The 24,331-nt window shown below is 59.9% G+C and overlaps 1 protein-coding gene across 7 annotated transcripts in view; it reads right to left on the reverse strand.

The window, feature by feature from the left end:
* KIF1A (kinesin family member 1A) overlaps positions 1–24,331 on the reverse strand; it is a 112,986-nt gene that overhangs the window by 7,397 nt on the left and 81,258 nt on the right. For 4 of the 7 annotated variants that reach the window (XM_030804222.1, XM_030804221.1, XM_030804223.1 and 1 more), the window contains 13 exons: positions 23,392–23,510; positions 22,374–22,429; positions 20,714–20,822; positions 19,739–19,805; positions 19,315–19,399; positions 16,357–16,462; positions 14,024–14,050; positions 5,632–5,746; positions 4,078–4,211; positions 2,793–2,854; positions 2,231–2,376; positions 1,272–1,472; positions 632–709 (listed from right to left, as the gene is read on the reverse strand). In XM_030804222.1, coding sequence (XP_030660082.1) covers positions 632–709; positions 1,272–1,472; positions 2,231–2,376; positions 2,793–2,854; positions 4,078–4,211; positions 5,632–5,746; positions 14,024–14,050; positions 16,357–16,462; positions 19,315–19,399; positions 19,739–19,805; positions 20,714–20,822; positions 22,374–22,429; positions 23,392–23,510 — 1,305 coding nt within the window. Of the gene's footprint in view, positions 1–631; positions 710–1,271; positions 1,473–2,230; positions 2,377–2,792; positions 2,855–4,077; positions 4,212–5,631; positions 5,747–7,161; positions 7,186–14,023; positions 14,051–16,356; positions 16,463–19,314; positions 19,400–19,738; positions 19,806–20,713; positions 20,823–22,373; positions 22,430–23,391; positions 23,511–24,331 lie in introns of all 7 variants that reach the window. The other 3 variants (XM_030804224.1, XM_030804220.1, XM_030804219.1) reach the window with 2 other exon arrangements.

The raw sequence follows: 24,331 nt of genomic DNA on the forward strand, positions 1-24,331 counted from the left end.
AAAGTTGGCCAGCTCAAGACCCCTGGCCCCCTCCAGCCCCTGCGGCCCCTGGTTGGCCCCTCCCATCACTTCAGGCTCTGGCCTGACCCAAGCAGCCACCCTGCCAACGCCTCGAGGAGTGGGCTGGGTAAGCTCTGCCCTGCTGCCTCTTGCCCATGCCAGCGTGAGGTGGCGCTGGGTGATGCCACGGGGGCAAGGAAGGCCATGGGCCGGGGCTGGAGCTCCATGCATGATGCAGCACAGCAGCAGCTTCCCAGGCTACAGGGGTGGGGTTGGTCCCAGGAGGAGGAGGGACAGCCAAGTGGGGGCTTGACTGACTGGGCCAGAGGCCACAGGGTGATGGCCAGACAGGGTGGGGGCCAGGAAGACAGCAGAAGCCTGCGAGCGTGTGGGTGAGTCCCAGGCCACAGGACCCACCCGGCCCCTCACTCACGTCCCTACCTCCCATAGACCCCAGGCCTACCCAGGGAAACTAGCCACTTAGGTATGAGGTGTCCCTCTGCACTGAGACGTGTTCCTAGGAAACTCTTAACTGCCTTTTCCCACACGGAATGGGAGTTTTCCTCGGGGACCACTGCCTATGGGAGCCCGAGCCCTGCAGGACAGCCTGGTGCAGCCCCTCCACACCTACCTTGCTCTCGCTGGCACTGACGCAGACGTGGCTATGTGTGTACTCTCTGTTGAATGTGTGCGTGAGCAGGCGCAAGCACTGTGGACAGAGCACACGCGTGGTCAGGGGCCAGGACCCCGCGACCCTGCTCAGACAGCCTTGCAGGCTCTTCTACCCACCCCTCCCCAGACACAGGTGGGTTCCGACGCCAGAGCACAGCGGGTCAAGGTGGGCAGCACCTCCACCCCACCCAGGTCATCGGGTGAGCCCAGGAAGTCTCCCAGGGTCAGGCTCTGGCTCAGGGCCTGGTGTGAGGCCAGAGGCAGTGCTGCCTCCAGTGCGGGAGGCCTTCCCAGAGGCCTGTTCAGCCGCCAAAAGAGCCACTTGTAGGTGGAAGTGGTAAGCTCCCCATCAGCACAGGTATTCAAGAGACAGTGAACCATCGCTTGGGAAGGGAGACTGCAAAAGGCACCCAACTTTCAGTGCAGGTGGGGTGCAGTCAGCGGGCAAGGGGACCCTAGGGACCCCTCAAGCTCCTAGCTCCTGGTGGTGCTAACCAGAGCAGCCATGGGCAAAGCTGGGTTGCTGGAGTTGCCCAGAAATGACTCAGGGCCCTTGAGGGCCTGGGGCTACGGGTGTACTGCCCACCAGCTGGACCCACCTTGACGGCCAGCTCCCGCTGCCTCTCGTTGGGAGGCTCCAGGGGTGATGGGCGGCCCTCAGCCGAGAGCGGGGAGGAGGCGCTGGAGGAACCGTGGGACTCAGAGTCCTCGCTGAAGGCCGGGGACAGTGCCTCCGGGACAGGCCGCTGGGCGGTCTCCAGCTTCTCCCGCAGGAGCAGGTAGTGCCTGGTCTTCTCCACCTTCAGACAGGACACAAGGCCTTACCTGCTGCACCTCAGGGGTGACCTCCGGAGCTGGGCTCAGCCTCAGCAGCAGCATGACCCTCTGGGCAGACCCCGGAGAGCCCACCCTCCCCTGGGCTAAGACTGGAGACTGATGGCCCTCAGTTGTGAAATGAGGAAACAGACCCTGGCACCCCAGGGGCTGACAGCACTCAGCCCCCACCCCAGCCCTGCCGCCTTCATGGCCAGCAAGCAAGCTGCTCCCTCTCAGACACATGCATCTCACACACCAGGTTCTGGGGCAGGGCTCTGCTGCCTTGCAGTGCTGGAGGCCTCGGGAGAGGGCCGAGGGGTGGGCACAGCCCTGGCCTCACGCATCTCACACGTCACGGGTCACGTGTCACACACACATTCGCCCCGAGGCAGTGCCTAGGTGCTGCATGTTGGTTTCCCTGATCAAAGTCGCAGAGGGCAGCCTGGCCCTGCGACTTTCCTTCCGGGTCCCTTTCTGGCCTCTGTCTATATGCCTGATAGTCTTCCTTGGCTAACTCCAGAGCATGCCTCTGTACTACACTGGCCATGTTTCTGTCATGCACCACGCAGCCCCGCAGTGCACACTGGAGCATCACATGCTCCTCCTGCAGGTGGCTGTGACTCCCGACCAGCTGTGCTGCCCCCCAGTAGGCACCAGGCACTGGGCCCTCTCCAGCTTTTGCTCTGCAGACAAAGCCACATGGACACCGCCGTTTGGGCCTCGTCCTCTGAGGCTGCCTCACCTCCTGCAGAAGGCTCAGCTTCTCCAGCTCCCACTGGTGGTCCAGAATGAGACTGTCACTCCGGGGCCTCCAGCCTGCCAGGTTCTCCTCGCCCCGGACGTAGGCCACAGATGTGTCCAGGACTCGGCGGCGCCGGCGCTGCATCCCTGCATGGGGGACGCGGACATTCCATCGCTACCTGATGGGTGGCTGCTCCTCCCACCCACCCTAGAGGTCTGCCCATCTGTGAAGCTGCCTCCCCTCTGGGGTGATGATGAGCTTCCCCTGGTCCTTGGTCCACCCTGGGGCCCAAAGAGCCATGCAGGCCTCCTCCATAGGAAGTTATCCAGCCCGGGGTCCCATGGCCATCTCGGCTGTGCCCTGGGAACCCAAGGAAGCCAGCAGGCCTGACTCTCCTCCCTCGCTCTCGTCCCATCTCAGAACAACTCCAGAAGCCACAAGGTGAGTGCTTGTGTTCTGTGAGGGATCCCCCTGCAAATGGCAGCTTCGCTGTGGTCACCCTGAGTGGGCAGAGGTCGAGCAGGCCAGGAACCCACCCGGTGAGAGCAGGGCAGATATCTACCTGGGCTGCCCGCGTCAGCCACGTGGCACAGGCTGAGCTCGTACACGCCAGTCACACGGTTACTGCAGGGAGTAGAAGGAGTGACATGCGGTCACCAGGCCCTGCAATGGGGACCCACAGCCAGCCTGGCTGCTGACTTGCCCCACTATCAAATGCGCATTCAGCCTGGCTGGGGTGGAGGGGTGTCGAGGTCCCTGAGCTGCAGCCTCTGTTCAGAGTCCTCATCCCAGACTCCCTCCGGCCCCCAGAGAAAAGATGCATTGGCTGGTCTTGCTCAGGTGTCCATGGGGCTGTGACCTGAGGCCAGGCCCCCACAGCAGCCTCCAATCTGTCCCAGCCCAAGGGAGACACAGGCAGCATAAGCACAGCAACTGGCATCTCCAGTCCCTCCAGAGCGTCAAGAGCCCCGCAGGCCCTATACCCCACAGAGCAGCCCCACTGTGCCCAGGACAGATTCTGAGAGCACCTTGGCCACCCTCCCACAGACAGGTCGGTGGCATCCCACAATTACTGAGTGACCTCCAGAATTACCACAGCCAGCCCTCAAGGACACTGGGTCCTGACCCCCAAGCTCTTTCCTCCGAGCTGTGCCCAGTGTGAACCTGGACACCAGGTCCATGTGGCAGACCACGGGGAGACCCACTGAAGGTGGCCACGGGTGCCCGGTAGCCTCAGCGGCCCTGCTGTCAGGGCCCTGACATTCCGGCTCATTCTCCTCCACCCCCAAGAATGCAGGGACGTGTTCAGCACGCAAGCACGGCTGGTCCTGGTGTTTGGTGTCTGGCTCCCCAAGGTGCCGACAGCCTCCAAGAAGAGCCACCCAGCAGGTCCTGTGGGAAACTGTGTCCAGAGCCCCTTCCAGCCACTGCCCATTTATCCAGCTCCTCATTCAGTGCCTTATGGGCAGTCCTATGGCACAGGTTCCTGTGGTCCTCAGGGAAGAAGGTCACTAGTGGTGGCGGGGGGCATGGTGTGGCCCCAGGATCACCCACAGGAGGCCCCAGGTGGACATCCCGGGGCTGCCCCTCCTCCCATCCCCTGCAGGTTGGCCCTCAAGTCCCTCATAGTGGTGTCGGTGTCCCCTGCAGGAACCGTGGCCTCCACAGAGTCTTCATCTAGGGTGAGCGGGAGCGGACTGAGCACAGGGAGCCAGCCAGGAGTGTGGCCGGGCCTCACAGAGGGTGAGCTGCTGAGTGGCCCAAGGACTGCTGCCAGGCAGAGCCCTGCCTGGCCCGCACCAAGACAAGGGTGGGAGTCCATGTGGTCCTCACCCCTGGGAGCTTACCTCTCCGAGGCCCGAAGGCTCCCACTGCCAAAGAGGTTGCGGATGGAACGCGAGGCTGGCAGCTTGGCGTCGCGGGAATAGAAGACCATGCAGAAGTCCTTGGTGACAACTGCCGGCTGGGTGCAGTTCTCCATCTGAGATAGGCGGGGGTGGGGCTCAGGCACAAGGACACCCCAAGTGCCCAGGTGCCCTTCCAGCCTTCTCCTGGGGGCACAATGCCCAGCACCGACGGGCAGCCCCAGGGCCTTCCTAGGGCCTCAGGTGTGGCCTGGACCCAGGCAGGAGAAAGTCTCTGCTCCTGCCCTCGAGCCAAACCCTACTGGGGACAGGCAGCCACAGCTCTGTCCACCCCTGGGCTGCCTGAGGGACCAGTCTCCATGTGTGGGGACCCCGAGGGTCCCAGACACAGGCTCACTGCTCGGGCCTCAGCTGCCTCACCATAAAATTAGGGCGACACCCTCCCCGACCCTGGAATGTCTATGAGGATCAAACCAGGTCTTGTTTGAATGTGCGCATTTTAACTCAAATGCCACAGAAAACGACTTCCTGGTGGACGACATGCTAACTGCTGAACAGCTTTGTCTTCCTGAAGTGGGGGCAGCTGCTGTGCAGGGCTGAAGAGTCCCAAGCACTCGCTGGGAAGAGCTCTGCCAGCGCCTTCTCACGGCAACCTCACCACCATCCAGTGAGATGGTCACACCATCCCCATGTGAAGCCGGAATAATTCAGCTCTAGAGAGGGGATGTGCTTGCAGATGCCCCCACCCACTGCTCCCCACCCTCCCTCTCCCTCACTACTATGACCAGCAAGAAACGCCCACACTTCCAGTTGCCTCTTGCACTTGGAAGGGAGGCCACAGCCCAGGTCTGGCCACGGCTTATGTACTGCAGACTCTGGGGGTGCTGTGGGGATGGGACACTTCTGTTTTTGTGCTGCCAGAATGCAGACACAATGTCTGGTGGTGCTGCAACCATCTTGCATCCCAAGGACAACACCCACACACCAAGTTTAGCAGAGTGAGTTAACTGCCATTAAAAGCACATGGAGGATGGGCGCGGTGGCTCACGCCTGTAATCCCAGCACTTTGGGAGGCCGAGGTGGGTCGATCACCTGAGGCCAGGAGTTTGAGAACAGCCTGGCCAACATGGCAAAACTCCGTCTCTACTAAAAATTCAAAAATTAGCTGGGCGTGGTGGCAGGCACCTGTAATTCCAGCTACTTGGGAGGCTGAGGCAGGAGAATCACTTGAACCTGGGAAGCGGAGGTTGCAGTGAGACTGCGCCATTGCACTCCAGCCTGGGCAACAAGAGTGAGACTCTGTCTCAAAAAAAAAAAAAAAAAAAAAAGCACATGGATTTATGGATTTATGTATTCAACCTTGTAGTCCAGTGTTTTTTTTGTTTTTGTTTTTTTTTAAAGGCACATGAATTTAACCCAGGGATTTGAGAACTTGAGAAGTCATCTGGGTCATCTGGGGTTGTCCAGAGCTTACAAGAACCTCAAGCTTCAGGGGCTGGGTGGTTTTGGTGGAGTGCCCTGGCATAGGTGCCTTGCCTCAATATAAGCGGAGAGCGTCATGTAGATTTTCTCTCGATAAGGGGTGACCCGGTTCAGCAGGAGAGAGTTGTGCATGGAGCTGTCCCACGCAGCCTCAAATTGGTAAAAGGTCCTGAAAGGAAGCAGAGACGAAGTAGAAGTTGATGGTGTGGGAGCTGCTCTCAGCCAGGCCAGGGACATGCAGACAGACAGAGCGACAGACATGGGGCAGCCGCAAGGGAGCGGCTGGGGGCACAGGCTGGAAGCCTGGACGGCAGTGCCAGGAAGGATGGGTCCCTCCTTACTCAGGACCCAGAGAGTGGGGTCTCTTGGACGCCCCGATGGGGGTGATCCCAGCATTTTCCCAGCTCCACCACAAATGGTGCCCCAGCTGTCACGCTGAGGCTGGAAGGAGAGGAGGCAGCAGGGAATGAGAACAAGAAAGGCAGAGAGGGAAGGGAGGAAGGAGGCAGGACAGGGAGCTGGGATGTGGGGAACACAGGGAAAGGAGAGGGGAGGGCAGGAGGAGAGGACTGGGGCAGGGAGGGAGAGGGCAGAGCCTGCGCGGGCCCACCCCAACCTCAGTCTGAGTAAGGAGGCGCCACCATCTCTCCCTGGACCTGAAGGGGACCTGCCCAGATTTGCCAAAAACCTCCATGGTCCATCTCCTCTGACAATGGACTCACCCTTGGTCCATCGGGAAGAGGAAGGCCCCGGGGGGAGGATGCTTGGCATGGAGGCAGGGTGGCTGCTGTGAGGCCGTGTGCAAAAGTGTCTCTGTTAGCACACGGGAGACAGCGGTGGCCTCGCTGTATCCCTGATCTCCAACCTGGAGTTACGGTGATCACAGCCTGAGCCAGCTACCCGCAAACCCTGTCCCAGGGTGGCCCCAGGGGCCTGGGATTTTACATCCCCATGGGGTCGAACCGCGTTCCGCAAACACCTTGGGTGCCCTCTGCTCCAGAACAGGGTTTTCTGTTACGTGAGAGTTCCTGTTTTCAGCCCTCTGGATGGCAGAGTGATGGAACTACTTCCTCAGGCCTGGTGCTCACAGGGAGGACTGGTCATACCCGAGGTGGACAATTTGCCTGAATCCAGAATGTGGCCACTCTGCAGACCCTGAGCAGCATGTTCAGCTCGCCCACTCCACCATCCACCCAGCCTCACCCAGCTCCCCTCCAAGCATCCTCACAAGGACACAGTTCAGAGACATCGACACACACAGCTGGGCGGCCACGCAGGCTCCAAGGCGGCCAGGCCCCTCCTGAGACTGCGGTGGAGCACAGGTGGCACCAGGCTGCCCTGTCTACTGCACACATGGTCTGGGACGCAGGGCATGGGTCTCACAAGTTGGGGGTGTGGAAGGAAGCAGAGGGACCGGGGAGGGCTGCTGTCGGACACATGTCACCGAGGAGCAATCCCGGGAAAGTGAGGACAGCGGGTGGTCAGAGAAAGGGCGTAGAAGCAGGCAGACGCTGAGGAGAAAGGAACTCGGAAGAGCAGAAGAGGACAGACCAAGCAAGGGCGGAAGAGAAAAGTGAGCTGTACCTAGTGTCATTTCCCAATGAAACGCTAAAGGTGGAGGCAGCCAGGACACACACGTACACATACAGAAGAAATGGACATGTCAGAACAAGCACCGGCACAAGGCCCAGGGCAGAAAACTGAGGAGCTCGGCAGGTGCACACCGGATCTCACAGCCCCCAGGCTCTCGCTGCACACAGGGCTGGGGTGCAAGCCCCACGTGGAGCCCCTGGCCCTGGCCCTGCAGACACCCCCTTCCCCGGGGTCTGCAGTGAGAGCCTTGCATCTGTCCTCAGCTGGACCAGGTGGATGCCCAGGAGCCAGGAGAAAGGCCTGGAGGGATTTGCTCCTCTCCTAGAACATTGCGGGATCCTGTGGAGGGTCAGGCCCGCAGGCCAGGGCTGGAGCCACTGCAGCCTGGCCTGGAACAAGTGCCTCAGACTGCTGGAATGCCACAGAGCCACTTCACAGCTACGTGGCCTCAGGATGTCACCAACAGCCCTGTGCCCCATTTCCTTGCAAGTACCATGGGGCAGTAATTGCCCCTACCTCAAGATGTCTTGCAGATTAAATGAGCTAATACTTGAGTGCGATGAGAACAGAGCCTGGAGCTGGTACACATCAGCACTACTATCTGGTACACGTCAGCACCACTATCTGGTACACGTCAGCACCGCTGTCTGGTACACGTCAGCACCGCTGTCTGGTACACGTCAGCACCGCTGTCTGGTACACGTCAGCACCGCTGTCTGGTACACGTCAGCATCACACTATCTGGTATACGTCAGTGTAACTATCTGGCACATGTCACTATCTAGGACACTCTAGCATCCTCATTACTTCTATGCACGGGGTAAGACCCAGCCTGCAGGTCCCACCAGCCCTGTCTCTCCTGCTGGGCCCAAGCATTCGGTCCTGTGCTGGACCCTCTGTTTTCTGCCTCCAAAGTCCCTAAAGGGCCTCAGCTTGCTTCTCTTCCCCTTCCTTCTCTTCTACCTCTGTGTGTGCAGACACAGCCCACCTTCCCCTCACCCCTGGGCCCCAGGATCAGAACCAGCAGGTCTTTCCCAGCATTAGCACCTACTCCCTTCTGTGCGCCCTTCAGAAAGCACCAGGTCCTCCCAGCCCAGGCACTCCTCATTCATCAGGAACCACGTCCCTGCCCCATCCTGGGGCTCCTTGGCCCCTGAGTGGGACACAGCAAAGGAAAGAGCCCAGTGAGGCAGGTAGGACCCCAAGGCCCAGCCAGGGGCTGCTCCTTAGGAGCAAGTGGACTCCGCTGGAGCCAGGCCTGGGGCTGTAAGTAGAACATGAACCCACTTCCACATGAGGCCCACAACAGCCCCCTTGGGGGTCCTAGCAGAGAATTTCTCAGTTCAGGTAGTATGTGGCTTTGCCCTGCTTGGACCCCAGTGGACTAGAATCTCTGAGAACCTGACTGTGGTGGAGTCTCACCTGTGAGCTGGGGAGAATGGTGGGAGGGGGCCTTATAGGACTGTGTGCACAGCAGGGATGGGTCCTTTCCAGACCACTGTCCCCTCCCCCAGGTGCCATGATGGCTAGCCCGACCAGGGTCTGACATGGGCACAGCCATGGTGCTCCCCCTGGGTCATTTCCAAACTGCTGGTCAGCCCCAGAGGCCTCCCACTCTGCCCAGGGGAGCTGCACCCTAAATGCCTCTCAACCAACCCTTGACCCACATCCTGCCTGGCTCCACCTGTTCACGGGCAGTAGACCCTGGAATCTTGGGCCAGGAGGGTCCCTGGCAACACTCCCTAGTCCCCCTATGCCCCTCAAGCCTCTACAAAGGGAGGACAGGTCTTACCCAGATCCTAAGTGAGATTAGAGGGGACAACGGCTGGTGGATCGGGGAGGAGCAGGCTGGCAGAGTAGCAGCTCACCCGCACAGGACTCACATGGGACCCACACTGCCAGCTGGGGCCCACCGGGCTTGCAGGGCACAGCATGGGAACCACTGATGGGTGCCCCATGATCATACAGCAGGAAACCAAGACCCAGGGAGGCTGAGAGGTGGCCAAGATCACCCTGCCATGGCAAAAACTGGAGGATGTGGGCTGGGAGGGCCTTGGAGACCACTCCAGGACCCCCACTCCAGAAGCGGGCACAAGGTTGCTCCAGGGCCTGTCCCCTGAAGCCCCCCTCACTCTATCCCATGTGACAGCTGCCAAACCCTCAGAATCATCACAAGAGGAAACATGCAGCCCAGATGTGGAAGCCCAGGTTCTCCAGGGAGGTGATCTAACAGGCTGAGGCCACAGATGGCAGCCAGGGCTGACCCTCCTCGCCCGAAGGGAACATGATCCCAGCAGGAGACTTGATCCGATGTGAACACACAGCTAAGGAGCAGGGGATTGTGCTTGAACCCCAACCTCACGGATATGGTTCACAGGCTCTGGATGTGACACAACGCAGTCATGTGGCACCACCCACCAAGCAGCCCAAGAATGGAGCAGAGAACCCAGGCAGCCCGTCTGTCTCTGGGATGAAAGCTGGATGCAGCATTCGCACAGGGCCCAGCCAACTGGAGGAGGCTGGCCCAGGCACCCCTGAGGGCCGCAGCCTAAGCCTGCTCTGTAGCCTCTCCACCTCCAGCCTGAGTCCTGGTCAGTGCTGACCCCACCCTCCTAGCCCCCTGAGGGCAGCTGCAGGCTCCCTCCTGGCCTGACTGAGCCCTGCCCCTGGGCTCTGTCCTGTCGGGAAATGTACAGCTGGGAAGGCTGACGTTGCCCTTGAGAGCTTAAAACCTGGCCTGGGGGCAAATCTGCAGTAGATCCACAGAGAGACAGGAGAGATTTTACAGCCAGGCTAGTGAGGTGGGCGGAGTCAGGAAGGCACCTGGAGGAGGGTCCATTGCAGCTGGATTTCAAAGCCCCCCAAGGACTTAGACATAGGGGCTAGGATGGTGGGCATGCCAGATGCCAGGCACAGACTGAACAGAGGCAGGGAGGGGGTGGGGGCGCAGCTGGAGAGAGCTGCATCCTGTCCCCACAGGCTTGAGGAATGCACGGACTCTGAGCAACATCGGATGCGGCTCTGGCCTGGGCTCCACCAGCAGCGTTGGGCTGGAGCCGCTGACCCAGCCAGAGCTGGCACCCCGACCGCGTGCCACCCCTGAAGTTGTGCCAGCTGGGAGACAACCAGCATGTCACTGCTCCCCACCACCGCCACCGGACAGCATGGCCCTGGAGGTTGCTGTCCTCAGAGAAGGAGAATCCTAGACCAGATCTGGCCTCAGAGGCAGTGCAGGTCAGGGGCTCGGCCCTGACCGGAAGCTGCCTTTTCCACTCTCCCCTCCACCTCTGCTCATGGGTTCCTTTTGTGCCCCCAGCTCAGGCGAGCTCACTCTTTCCTGGTGAGCCCTCCCCACTGGGAAGACCCCCACAGTCCCCCTTGCCCTGGCTGACACCATTGCTGGACTCTGGCTCCAGAACCAGGGCCAGCAGTCCCCATCACTGCTGTGCCACAGGGCCAGGACACAGCCTGCTTGGTTAGTGTCTGCTATGGGGATTGGGGGGTAAGGGATGAAGGAAGGAGGGGAGGAGGGTATGAGGGAATAAGGGAATGAGCGGAGGAGGGGATGAGGAAGGAGGGGAGGAGGGGAGGAGGAGAGGAGGGAATGACGGATGAGGGGATAATGGATGAGGGCAGGAGGCTTGAGGGGAGGAGGGGATGAGGGATGAGGGGAGGAAGGGAGGAAACTAGGAGAGGAGGGGATGGGGGAGGAGGGGATGGGGGAGGAGGGGATGAGGGGAGGAGGGGAGGAGGGGAGGAGAAATGAGGGGAGGGGAGGAGGGGAGGAGGAAGAGGAGAGGAGGGGAGGAAGAAGGGGGAGGAGGGGAGGAGAGAATGAGGGAGGAGGGGATGAGAAGAGGAGGGAATGAGGGATAAGGAAAGGAGGGGAGGAGGGGATGAGGGATTGGGGAGGAGGGGAGGAGGGAGAAGGGGAGGAGAGGATGAGGGGAGGAGAAAATGAGGGGTGGAGGGGATGAGGCGTGAGGGGAAGAGTGGATGAAGCATGAGGGGAGGAGGGATGAAGGGAGGAGGGGATCGGGGAGGAGAGAATGAGGGGAAGAGATGAGGAAATGAGGGGGTGAAGGGGTGAGGGAGTGAGGGGAGGAAAAAATGAAGGGAAGAGGGATGGAGGGAATGAAGGGAGGCATGAATTAGGGGGTAAGGGGAGGAGAGGGTGAGGGAATTAGGGAATGCAGGGATGAGGCGGTAAGGGATGAGGGGGTGAGGGGAAGAAATGGTGAGAGGAGGAGGAATTGAGGGAGTGAGGGAAGAGAGGGTAAAATGAGGGGATGAGGGAATGAGGGAGGGATGAGGGGATGAGGGAGGGATGAGTGGATGAGGGGATGAGGGAGGGATCAGGGATGGATGAGGGAATGAGAGAGGGATGAGGAGATGAGGGAATGAGGGGAGGAGCTAATAAGGGGATGAGGAGTTCTGGGGTGAGGGAAGAGAGGGTGAAATGAGGGGATGAAGGAGGGATGAGGGGATGGAGGGATGAGGGGATGAAAGAGCGATAAGGGGATGAGGTGGGATGAGGGATGAATGAGGGGATGAGGGAAAATGAGGGAGGGATGAGGGGATAAGGGGAAATGAGGGAGGGATAAGGGGATAAGGGGGAATGAGGGAAGGATAAGGGGATGAGGGGATAAGGGATGAGGGGATGAGGGAGGGATGAGAGGATGAGGGGGAATGAGGAAAGGATAAAGGGATGATGGGGGATGAGGGAGGGATGAGGGTATGAGGAAAGGATGAGGGAGGATGAGGGAGGATGAGGGTATGAGGAAGGGATGAGAGAGGGATGAGGGATGGATGAGGGAGGGATGAGGGTATGAGGGAGGGATGAGGGTATGAGGAAGGGATGAGGGTATGAGGAAGGGATGAGAGAGGAATGAGGGAGGGATGAGGGAGGGATGAGGGTATGAGGAAGGGATGAGGGAGGGATGAGGGGATGAGGGAGGGATGGGGAAGAGAGGGAATGAGGGAGGGATAAGGGGATGGGGAAGAGTAAGGGATGAGGAATGGATGAGGGAGAGATGAGGGTATGAGGGAGGGATGAGGGAGGGATGAGGGAGGGATGAGGGGGAATGAGGGAGGGATGAGGGGATGAGGGAGGGATGAGGGGATGAGGGAGGGATGAGGGAGAGATGAGGGGATGACGAGGAATGAGGGAGGGATGAGGGGATGAGGGAGGGATGAGAGGGTGAATGAGCTTCCTGGCCAGGCTCTGACCCACCTGGACAGACTTTTCCTGATTTTTGCCTTTAATTCCACAGCATGTGGCTCACATGAGTGTCTTAGTCACACGTGAAAGATGAATGAGTGCGTGGGTGAATGTTGCGGCCCTACCAATGGCACAGCAATGCCCAGAAAACAGCTCCTAAATTAGAGCCCAAGCTGATGGGCTCCCCAGACCCAGATGTTTCTGAGCATGGGGAAACTCCCAGAGGCAGGCCAGCTGACTCCAGGACCAGCTAGCATGATGCTGTCTCCTCCTCCTGCAAGCCCACTGGACTCACTGCAGGGAGAGGGAGGCCCCTACTCAGGCCCTGCAGGGCTGTGCTCCCTCCTCAGCGCAGCCACCATCACAGGGGTCCCTTGACAGGGTCTCTGCTGCATCCAGGTCCCCAGGGAGAGCTGGTGTGGTAGTCTTTGGAAAAGATCTGTTCATGGAAAGAGGTGTGTGTGTGCGTGCTCAAGGGACCATGCCAATGGGGACTCTGGCCCTGCCACCCCTGGGCAGAGTCTTCTCCTGGCCACAGTCCCTCTGCCACAGTTGTCAATCATCTGTCCTGACCCATTGCAACATGACCTGACAAGGATGTGGTCTCAGAAAGTGCTGGCCAAGCCCCACTGCCCTGGGGCTCTGTGCCAGGAGCGGCCTCACACCTCCCAACTACAGGGCTTAAAGGCCCAACGTTGGTCTGAAAGGCCTTCTGCTGCTCAGTTCACTTCACAAACGCCACCCCACAGGATAACTGCCGTGATGCTGGCCACAGTCATGCAGGGACCCAGGAGCAGGCAGCCTTGACCTTCCATTCGGAACGGACTCGAGTTCTCACCAGTGTCTGGATTAGGGACTTGGAGGCCCTCCATCCCCAAAGTCTCGCCGACTCCCTGCCCCAGGCTGGCATGGGCAGGGGCCTCACTGCAGCCGGGGAAAAGGGAGCCACCTGCTGGACAACCTGAGTCTGGGATTCTCTGATCTCCTCATGAATTCACCACCCGCCACTTCCACAAAAGGATGCTCGGTGGCCATGGCCAGAGGAGCGTGGCTGGAGCTGCCATCCCTCCTCCTCGCCTGGCCAGGCGAGGGACTCACGAGAGGCTGTGGAATGTGCCGGAGCGTGAGGGTCTCCTGGGCTGGCTCCTGTCTGCCCTTCCCCATCCCCTGTGCTCATGGCTCTGCCTGCTACGGCCCCTTGCAGGGAGAGGGGAGCGGGGCTGGTCCTCACAGGGTGGTGCAGCCAAGGGCAGCGGGCCAGCCAGCAGCGTGCGGGACACCGAGCCCATCCACAGGGCAGGGTGTGGCGCGGGGCGGGCAAGGCTGGGGCAGGAGGAGCAGGAGGCCAGCCAGTGTCTACTAGGGAGCAGGAAACTACAAAGCAGCCAAAATCAGGAGTGGGGGAAGAAGGGACTCAGCCAAGAGGACAGGGTGGGAAAGCAATAAAGAAATCAAACCAAGATTCCAAGAGAATAAAAAGAAAGAAGACGGGAGGAACAGGAGGACATGTGAGCACGTGTGTGAGGAGTCCAGGAAGCTGGAAGTTAACTTCTCAGGGGCGTGGGGGGCGGTCAGGAGAGGAGCAGGGAGGAAAGAAGAGGCTGAAATGAAACCAAGGGTCACAGATGATACCTAGGTATGTCCGAATCAAGAAACTGCCTGCAAAACACAAACAATCACACGGTTAGTGAGGGCAGCGCAGCGGGAGCGGGGTGGGGGGACAGGCAGAGGGAAGCGGCCTGTGGCCACAGGCCCACTCTGAGCCGGGGAGGCTGCAAAGCGCGGGGCCTGGGAGCGGGCGGGAGGCAAGGCCGTGGCAAAGCGCATGGAAGGCCGAGGCCCCAGGCCGGAGCCAGAAGCCAGGGCTCCTGAGCCTCTGCATGTCAGGGAGAGAGGCCTTGGAGCAGCCCGGCCCGTCACGGGGCTGAGGACGCCAGCACCGTCCATGGCACAGGAAGGCCCACTGGCCTGGTCAGCCAAGCCATAGGACGGTGCCTGCCTGGGGGTGCCAGCAGAGGACGGTCCCCAAGACTGCTCCAGGGCAGCGCTGGGGGTGGGAGCTGCCAGCACGGGCAGGAGCCAAGCGAGGGCCAAAAGCCGCTTCGGGGAGGCCACGCCCACGCAACGCGCCTTCCTCCTTTCTCAGACCCAGGGCCTTGACCCCAACACAGGGCTACATCAACCCCAGAGGCACCCTGGGACCGGCCTCATGTCTCACAGTCCTCAGGGTGTGGGGCCGAAGCCCCTTCAGTTATAGGTTCTCAGGCATCCAGGAACAGGGTGGCCTGAGGTCCAGCCATGAGCCGCTCCTTCCTATGTCACCCATGGCAGCTGGTCTTCTGAGGAAGACCTCAGAAACTCAGCCCTCTGTGCAGGGAGATAACAGGTGGGGTTGGGGGGCTGCAGCCCCTGCCCACCCCACCCCAGGAGCTGCCTGGGCTGAGGGAGGGTCAGAGGTCAGGAAAATAAGGTAATGAGGTCATCTCCCAGGCTCTAAAGCACGTCTCACATGGCAGACCTGCCCTTCTGGGCCCCACCCCCCACTCCAATTCCTGGTCCCCCATGGCCCAGGCACAGCAGCCCACACTCTGCAGGCAGTGCCTGTGCTGGGGGCTCCAGGCCTTCTCCACGCCTCACCAGGGAGCGTTCTCATGGCGGCAGGAGAAGCAAGGCACGAGGAAGTCCCAAGCCCTGGCCCATCACACCTGGTCTGCCTCACCTCCCCCTCTCCCAGACGTGTTCCCCCGTCATGGTGCCACCTCCACATAGAACACCCCCAAATTCTCTACCCTCCTGTGGACATGAGTGCAGGGCAAGTTCCCTCTGGAATGCCACAGGCAGGGCTGGGACCAGAGCTGCATCCACCATGCCCAGGTCTCTGCCCAACCCCCACCCCCTACTGTTCAGCGCTGTGTCCACCCTGACTATCCAGCTGCCCCCTGCCCTGGCTGCCCCTGCAGTGCCCTCCTTACTGCAGTGCTAAGCTCCGATAGACCACTTTCTGGGTGTTTCTGATGAAACCAAAGCTCTGTGTGGACCCAAGTCAGAAAAATAGGAGATGACGCCCCCCAGGATCCTCCTTCCTTATGACCCTGACCGTCCTTGCAGGGAGGCCCTCAAAGACATTTTCCTACAAACACAGCCATGGAGACACCTGCGGCTCCAGCTCTGAGGGTCCACTCTGGGCTTGTGCATTGTGAATCAGGTCGAGCCCCCAGGGAGCAACCAGGACTGGACACTGGAGCCCCCGTCTCACTTTCCCCAAGCCCCTGGAAGACAGCGTCTGGGACGCAGTGGAGCCCGCGGGACGTCCCCACCCACGCAGTGCTGAGCCACCTGCCCAGGCCAACCGCAGGGGCTGCCTCCCTCTCCCATCCCCTAACCCCAGCAGACCCTGATAGGGCTGCCACAGACATCCCAGAGCGCCAAAACCCCAGCCCAAATGCAGTCAGGCTGGGACCACCCAGACTGTGGGGTCTTGGCCATGCAAGGAGTGTAGGAAGGAGCAGCCTGGTGATGAGGGGCCTGTGCCAACCAGTGCCTGTGGGCGCCCACCCCAGCTGCTCCACCTCTAGCCCCAGGACGCCTGCCAGAGGCCACTGACTCATCCACAGCAGCATGGTCCTTGGATATACAGCCACTTGTCCTCGCACCACCCAACCACAAAACTCCCGAGGACAGAACTCAGCTCATCTTCCAACCCCTGCGCTGGCCCCTCTGCCTGGTGATGAACAAATGGGCATGGGGATTCCTGAACCAGCAACGAGGTGCACAAACAAGGAGCCGGGGATGCAGAGGCCACCAGCCCCTCACCGCACAGCTCCTGCAGGTGCCAGAAGGGAGGGCCGGGAGAGCATTGAGCGGGTCACCTTGTGTGGCTGGACCCTGTGCTGGGTTGGCCGAGGGCCTGGCAGGCTGGCTGGGAACATGCCCTGGGCCCTGTCTTCAGGGAGTCTCGGACTCACCGGTCATCTTGGGCTGGGTGGATGTATCCGGAAGACAAGATGTTGAGAGACAAGATGTTGGGGTCGATCAGGGACTCGTCGGTCTCTGGAGTGTTTCGGATGCGGCCTGCAGAAAAGGCAACAGGCTGCCTCGGGTGGGGGTCCTGTCAGCAAGCCAGCTCCCCAAATGGTCACTAGAGCATCTATCAAAGGCAGTGCTGGGGGAACAGGGAGGCCCTGCAGGGTTCTCAGCGACCCAGGTACCATGTGCAGTTACTGCTCCACGGTCTTTCTTGTCTGTCTCTGGGCAACAATGAACACCCCTGTGCACACACACTGACAAATGCAGGTGCTTAGCCTGGAAACCACAGGCCTTCCCGACTGCGGGAAAAGGAAGGCTAAGCAAGACACAGAGGAGGAATGTTCCTACTTCTTCTTACACCTAAAAATAATGATAATAACAAGGAAAGGGAGGGAGGGAGGGAGAAAGGGAGGGAGGGAGGGAGAAAGGGAGGGAGGGAAAGGAGAGCAGAGGAGGGGAGAGATGGGAAGGGAGAGGAGAGAACACTATCTGTGCCATAAAACCTCTTCTTACAAGGGGCATTTCCAGGAGAGCCCGCTAAGTTGCATGCATGGGGGGTGTCTGTCTGTCTCTGTGAAAGAAACCAGAGCCATTATCAGGCAGGAAAACTGTCTAGTGGCTTCACCTAGTAATTTCTTGACCAGAGAGTGACAGTTCTGCTCATTCAAACATGTACATTTTATTTGTTGAGCCAGGAAGGAACGACAGCCTTCCCTCTCCTCCGCCATGCATGGACAAGATAAAACCCAGGACACGCTAGGATTTTGTGTTGACGGGTGCACACTGGGCCTGCCCCAGTGTGGAGTCATGGAACTCTGACCCATGACCTTGCAGCACTTAGGTCCTGGGAGGAGGCAGGTGGATCCCAGCAAAGTGCTCTTCCCCACGCCAGGGCCCTCTGGGTCCATGCTGGGCAGTGCCCATGGCGGGAAAGAGGCTCAGCTGCAGGGATTGCTGCCTGGGCAGAGCCACTCTCAGCCCTCGGGGAGGGGAGCGCAGCCGCTCTCAGCCCTCAGAGCCTGCACTTAAGCAGTGTTCAGCCTGCTCTGAGTCTGACCAAGTACCTGGCCCACAAAACTGACACCCATGAGCCCGCTGGTCTGGACAGAGTGCCAGGGGTTGGGCTGGGGTCCTAACCCTCTGTTGTCTGCGCCTTGACTCCCTCCCCTGCCTCAAATGGCGCACCCACCCACTGCTCATGGACACCCAGGGTCTCTCCTTGACTTTCATCCCTTTCACTGACCCCGTGCCCACAGTCCTGTCCAACTCACAGGGCTGGAAAGTCCCATGGCCCTCTTGGGAGGGATGCTGAGCTCAGAGAAGGCTGTGAACAGTGAGATTGGGTCCCACGTGAGGAGCAGGAGAGAGGCTAGGTGCTCCCCAGAAAGTGACTTGGCTGCTCTGTGCCTTGAGTCCAATCACAGGGCTGCTCAGTCACGAAGCCCAGAGAGGCTGAGCCCAAACCCCTTAGCCTGAAGGGGGGCATTGGGGTTCATACCATATCGCCCCAAATCCCTTTAAATAGCATCCCTGATCCCCCCACCCCACATAAACAGACGCTCCTGTTGGCCTTTTTAGAAAGGAGGTAGGGAGAAGGTGGATCTGAGCAGGCGGGGACTGAGTGGTGACAGACCCAGGCCCGAAGGATGCGTCCTTTCAACCATGCAGATCCAGCTCCCCTGCTTCCTTCTCTCCTGTCTGCCTTGAGGGAAGTGAGACCAGGGCTCAGAATGTGAGGGCAGTGCTGCCCCCGGGATCATTCCTCAACTACCGTGTGGCTGGGTCCATAAACCAGCTGTGTATTTGCTTACGTTCTGCCTAGAAATCAATTCACTCTTTTTAGGCTTGTCCTAAACAACCTCTGAAAGGAGGGTTTGGGTGCTTGTTCCATGACTTTCTGATTCATGTGAAATTAGACACAAAACTTGTAAAACATAAGCATGTATCCTGGTATGCCTGGAACCTCCTGTCTACAGTCCTGCATTGGGACACAGGGTGACGGGTCCAGCCCCAGGGAAGTCACTTTGAACGGTCATCCAGCCCGGCCATGGCAATGTCTGGGGCAAGGCAGGGCTGGGCTGGCCTCATGCTAGTGACACACTTGAACGGATGACTGTCTGCCTCCTTGAATGAAAACTGAGAAGACAAATTCTTTCCACCTTAGCAAAGCAAACATTTGGCGGACCCGAGTTCAAAACATGAGGTTATGGAAGAAAAGTGTGTAAGATCCTTGGTGATGGTTATGGGCAGAGTTGTGTCCCCAAAAAATATACGTGGAAGTCCCAACCTCCAGGACCTCCAAATGGGACCTTATTTGGAAGTAGGGCTTTGCAGAGGTGATCAAGCTGAGTAAAGATGCAGTCAACCCTGGAGCAGGATGGGCCTCCAATCCAACCTGCCTGATGTCCTCAGGAGAAAGGGCCACAGGAAGACACAGGACAGGAGAGGCCTGCGAAAACGCAGTGATGCGTCTGCAGGCCAGGGTCGCCCAAGATTCCAGCCACCACCAGGAGCTGGAAGAGGCAGGGAGGGATTTTCCCCAACAGGTTTCAGAGAGATAGCACCTCTTGCCGGCACCTTCATTTTGGACTTCTGGCCTCCAGAAGTGTGAGATGATAAATGTCTGCTGTTTTAAGCTACCTGGTTTGTGGTATTTTGTCATGGCAGCCCCAGAACTCCAATACACTGATTAAATAGAAATTTGCAGATCGTCACCCAGGTCCAAGGCTCTCCTTTTCAGGTGAGGAAGTGAGTCACAGAGAGATTATGTGACTTGGCCAGGGTCACGCAGCAACAGACGCAGAGGTGTGGTTAGGAGCTAAGCATCCAGCTCAGGGCCTGTACTCTTCCCACCAGCTCGGCCCCAGCCCCCAAGGCAGCCCCCACACTGTGCTCACCCACGACCAGCTCGCGCACTTCCTTCCAGCGGATATGGCTGCCTGTCTCATGCAGTAGTGTCACCGTAATCCGTCGCTGGATGCCCTGCCAGTGCCAGGTGAGAGGATATGGTCAGACGGCTCAGGGGGCCATGTGGGGTGAGGTAGGGGGACACAGACAGGGTAGGAGTAGGGAGAGGCTCACACCTGGTGGGGGTAGGGGAGGGGGCACAGGCAGGGTAGGGGCAGGGAGGGGCTCACACCTGGTGGAGTGGGGATGGGACACAGTCAGGGTAGGGGTGTTGGGGTGGGGGAGGGGACACAGTCAAGGTAGGGGTGTTGGGGTTGGGGAGGGGACACAGGCAGGGTTGGGGAGGGAGGTGCTCACACCTGGTGGGGGTGGGGGAGGGGACACAGGCAAGGTAGGGGAGGGAGGGGCTCACACCTGGTGGAGGAGGAAGGTCCCCATGCATGGCATGCCCCCACGGTGATCCACCACAGCTGGGATGTAACTGGAAGAGAGAGACACATGTGAGGAGCAGCCAGCCCCTCCTCCCTGCCCTGCAGCACAGGACACAGTGGACGGTAGCAAAAACAGGGAAAAGTCAGCAACTCCCTCTGGTGAAGATCAGGTGGCCTGATCCATGGAGACCAGGGTCAGCTGAGCACAGAAACCCACCAGGCCTCCTTGGCTATCACCTCCCAGCCCTGCCCACTGGACTGGCAGGGTGTCCAACAAGGAGACACGGTATGGCACGGCCTGGGCCCTCTGGGCTGGATCTTTGTAAGTTCTCAAGGGTCCTCTGCTTCCCCTCATGCCCTGCAGATCCGCAACCCAAGGCCAGAGGATCCAGAGGAAATCCCAGCAGATGGGCTCGTCTGCTTCAACCTCTAAGGCTCCTGTCCCACTCTGGGCAAGGACTCGAGTCTCCACCAGGCCCCACCCTGAGCTGCCAGCCACAGCCCAGCTCCCAGCTGCCCCCAGGGCACCAGGCAGACCCCTACTGGCCTCTGCACTGGGGCCCTGGAACCTGCCTCCCCAGGGCCTCAGGGATCCCCTCCCACCTCCCTCAAAAGTCCCTTGATCACTTTGTAAGTGCCGTCTTCCGCCCCGCCCCGCCCCGACCCATACCCTGGTTTGCCGTCCTAGTGCTCAGGACCATGGGGCCACCAATTCAGGTGCTTATCTGTCCAGCACCTCCCTGCCCCCCATGCCAGCTCCTCCAGGACAGCGGGGAGCTTTGTCTGCTTTTACTTCCCAAGACCTAGATGAGGCCGGGCCCACAAGAGGTCTGCAGTGAACACCCGCTGGAAGAACGACTCTGGATGCTGGCAACCCTCAGGCAACTCAGGTCCTCGTCCCTCTCCGTCCCACCCCTCCCCACACTCACACCCTGGGAGCCCCAGCACCAGCACTCACTCGCCGTTGGCCTCCAGTTCACAGATCTCGAAGTAGACCAGCAGGTCGTACTTGCAGTGGCAGGGCCCCGGACAGGGCCGCGTCAGTGTGCTGAGCTTGGTGGCGGGCACTGTAGGGACAGGAGGGAGGCATGTGTGGATGGGAGACCTGACCCATCACGTGCCAAGGGCACACTCAAGGAGGAGGTGCCGGGGCCAAGGGGGCTCAGAGGCAGCGAGGACACCTCCCCCTCCTCAAGGGAAAAAACCAGCCAACCCCAGCCATTCCGAAGATACACCGAGTCCCAGGCACTCTGTGGCCTCAGCACGTCACATGGACGCTCACGTTCTCTGTGCCCAGGCTAGGAGAGGCACATGGCCATGCACACTGGGCACAGCTCATGAGCAGGACAGTGGTCAAGACCCCAAGAACCAACAGGGCAGCCGCAGATACCCTTGTTCAAAAGCCCCACAACCCTCACGGGGCCCCTCTGCCATGCTGCCAGGCCCATTGCCTACACCACACCTTGGCCACAGCCTACTACACCTGTGCAAGCACATTTCACCAGCACCCAGGCCTGGCCCGAGAGTCCCTGTCCCTCAGCTCCCACTGGCCCTCCACTCGTGTCCAGCTCCTGACAAACAGCCTCTGTCCTCACATCTTTCACCCACCTCTGTCCACCACTCCCTTCTCTGAGACCCATCACGCAGGTCCTCCTCTAGCAAGTCCCCTCCTCTGCCTCTCCTACAAATATGGATCTACAGGTCTTTCTTGCGGGCTGTGGAGAGGACTGAATCTCAGGGAACCCACACTGGAGGCCACAAAGCCTGTACAGACCAGGGACCGGCTCCACAGCAGCTGGAGGGTGTCCTCCCACAGTGTCCTCAGCCCGCAAACCTTCATCTTACAGGGGTTCTGAGGACAGGGTCCTTGCAAGGCAGGCACAAGAGGCTGACACCTGGTCACCATGTATGCAGACCCAGTGCCTCCACCCACCAGCTGCAGAAGCAGCTTCTCACACAGGCCCCTACCCTCTGGGGCGCTGGTGCCCGGGACCACACTCCCTCCTTCAGGAGGGTTTCTGGGCTGTGAGAGACTCAGCCACACCTGCTGGGCCTCAGTCTGGCTGTCTTCGGCTCTCCCTCAACCATGTCCCTGGGTTTTGGTCTTGCAGGAAATAAACTCCACTCTTTTAACTAAAAGCCGGTGAATCTCAAGTGCTATTCCACAACCCACCTGTTCCCACAGGCAGAGGCTCCAGGCTCTAGGCAAAAGCTCTGACAAATACTCCTCCCTGACTGACCCCACACTCTCTCTCCCACCTCCAGCCTCGGACCCCCATGAAGGAGCTTCCTAGATTGCCTTTCACCCTCAAATCTCCACCTCTCTGTGTTCAGCTGAGATGCCTGAAGTCCCCTCAAAGCCCCCAACCCTCTTGCTGCCTTCCTTCCTCAGCTCCCCACACCTCTGCCACCAGCTCCAGGCTACTTTCTGGGCACAGGGCAGACCCTTGCTCCATGGGGACCCTGTGAGGCCTGACAGGCTCAGGGTGGCCCCAGAGTGCCTGGGAGGGCACAGCCCGGTCACAGAGGACAGCATCCACTGTGGGGGCCCAGCCCACTACAGCACCCACAGTGAGGGGAGCTCACTGCCCTGAGACAGCTCAAGAGACCCTTCCTACCTGGCTTGGACAGTGGCATGACCCGAGGGAAGTGGCGGCGCGAGGGCCTCAGGGGGCTGTGGAGAAAGAAGGACCAGTGTGAGGTGTTTGTGGAACCCTGGGTGGGAGGGGTCAGAAGGAAACAGAAGGGCTACAGGCCCCAGGTGCCCATCCCTGTCCCCTCCCACCCTCTCTTCTCCAAGGCCGCCCACCAGCTTGGGTGGGAGGAAGAGGAGGGACCCTTGGGACCCCAGATCCCACCCCAGAGGCCACAGGAAACCAGGGCAAGGGTCAAGCTCTGGCTCCCAGTCCAGAGTCCCTCAGGCACTCCCGAGGACAGACAAGCACCCCCAAAACAAAGCCTTCGTTGCCCTTCTCTTTCCCTGACACCCTGGAGGGCCCCTGAGCTCCCAGTCCTGCCTGACAGCTGAGGGGAGATGGAGATGGGAAGACAAGGGCCCACCCGAGGCCTGTCTGCGGTTCTCTCTGCACTCGAGGTGCCCAGGAGGGGTCGGCTTGGCCCAGAGTAAACACGCCTGTCCACCTTCAAGGGTCTGGGTGAGATGGCCTGAGTGGAAGTCCTGACTTCATGCCCCAGCCCCGCAAGTCTCTCTGAGCCCTCATTTTCCAGGCCTCAGGAGGCTGCATGGACTGAGGGAGCTAGGCCGGGCTTCCCCAGGGTGTGGCACAGCTGGGCCCCTTTCGTGGGGTCCTCAGTGGGCAGCAGAAGTGGTCTCCCCGGGGCCACCCCAGCATCCTACAGCTGGCAGCCCCTACACACTGCCCAGGCCAGCAGGAGGTCAAGCAATGCTCACAAGGAACCCTCTGCAGTCCTGAAGGAGAGAAGCTGCGGACAGACCCAGAGTTCTTAATTGCTCTCTGAGTCCTGCCAGCCCTGGGCAAAAGGCCTCCTGGATGGGCAGGGGAGGTGGGTTTCAGGGGGTGCATAGGCTCTGCAGCCTCAAGACAGCTGGATGAAAAGATCTGAGAAGGGGCTTTGAGGATAGCAGCCCCGAACCCCCCGACCCATGGCGCTGACCTGAGCACGTCCTTGCAGAGGGGCGGGAACGGGTGCTGCTGGTAGTGGCCAAAGACCTCGAACACAATGGGCTGGCTCTTGATGTACTCAATGAAGGACTTGGTCACCTCCACTGCGATCTGGTGGGTGGGCAGGTGGGAAGACAGGAGGGCACGGCCAGGCCACGTTCAATGGGGAAGGAGAGTCACATCAGTGAGCTAAGCGCTTCAGGCCCAGATCTGGGACCCCTAGCTGGGCCCATCTCTGTCCAGGGGAAGCAGCCTCCTCTAGGCCCTTCAGCCCAGCCCCGCCTCCCACCACATGCCCCAGAAAGACTCTGGAGTGTGTCCCTCGGCCTCTCTCCCCAGGACGAACAGGGGCCACGTGGCTTAGCTGCCCTTTCAGAACACAGAGCTGGGAAAGGTGACAAAGGGCAGCGCTGGCCTCTGCAGGACGCCCCTTCTTAGGCCCTGCCCCACTCAGCAAGAGTTATGGGTTGGACTGTGTCCCCCTCACCAAATTCGTATGCTGAAGTCCTAACCCCAGGACTTCAGAATGAGAGTATATCCTGAGATAGGGCCTCTACAGAGAAAATGGAGTTAAAGAGAGGTCATCAGAGTAGGTCCCAATCCAGCATGGCTGCTGTCCCTATGAAAAGGGGAAGTTTGGGCCCAGGTACACGCAGAGGAGGAGGGCCATGTGGACAGACACAAGGAAGAGGTGGCTGTTCTATAAGCCAAGGATAGAGGCCTAAGAAGGAGGCGACCCTGCCCACACCCTCATCCCGGGCTTCCAGCCTCCATAGCCGTGGGAGGCCACATTTCTGTTGTTTTAGATGCCCCCATCTATGGTGCTTTGTGACAGAAGTCCCAGCCAACTAACCCACTGAGTCTCCAGGTTATCACCCCTGCCAAATCCACACCTGTGGCCTGGCACTCAAGGCCTGGCTCCCTGGTAGCTT

This window comes from Nomascus leucogenys, chromosome 22a (genome assembly GCF_006542625.1).
Source record: "Nomascus leucogenys isolate Asia chromosome 22a, Asia_NLE_v1, whole genome shotgun sequence".
NCBI lineage: Eukaryota > Metazoa > Chordata > Mammalia > Primates > Hylobatidae > Nomascus > Nomascus leucogenys.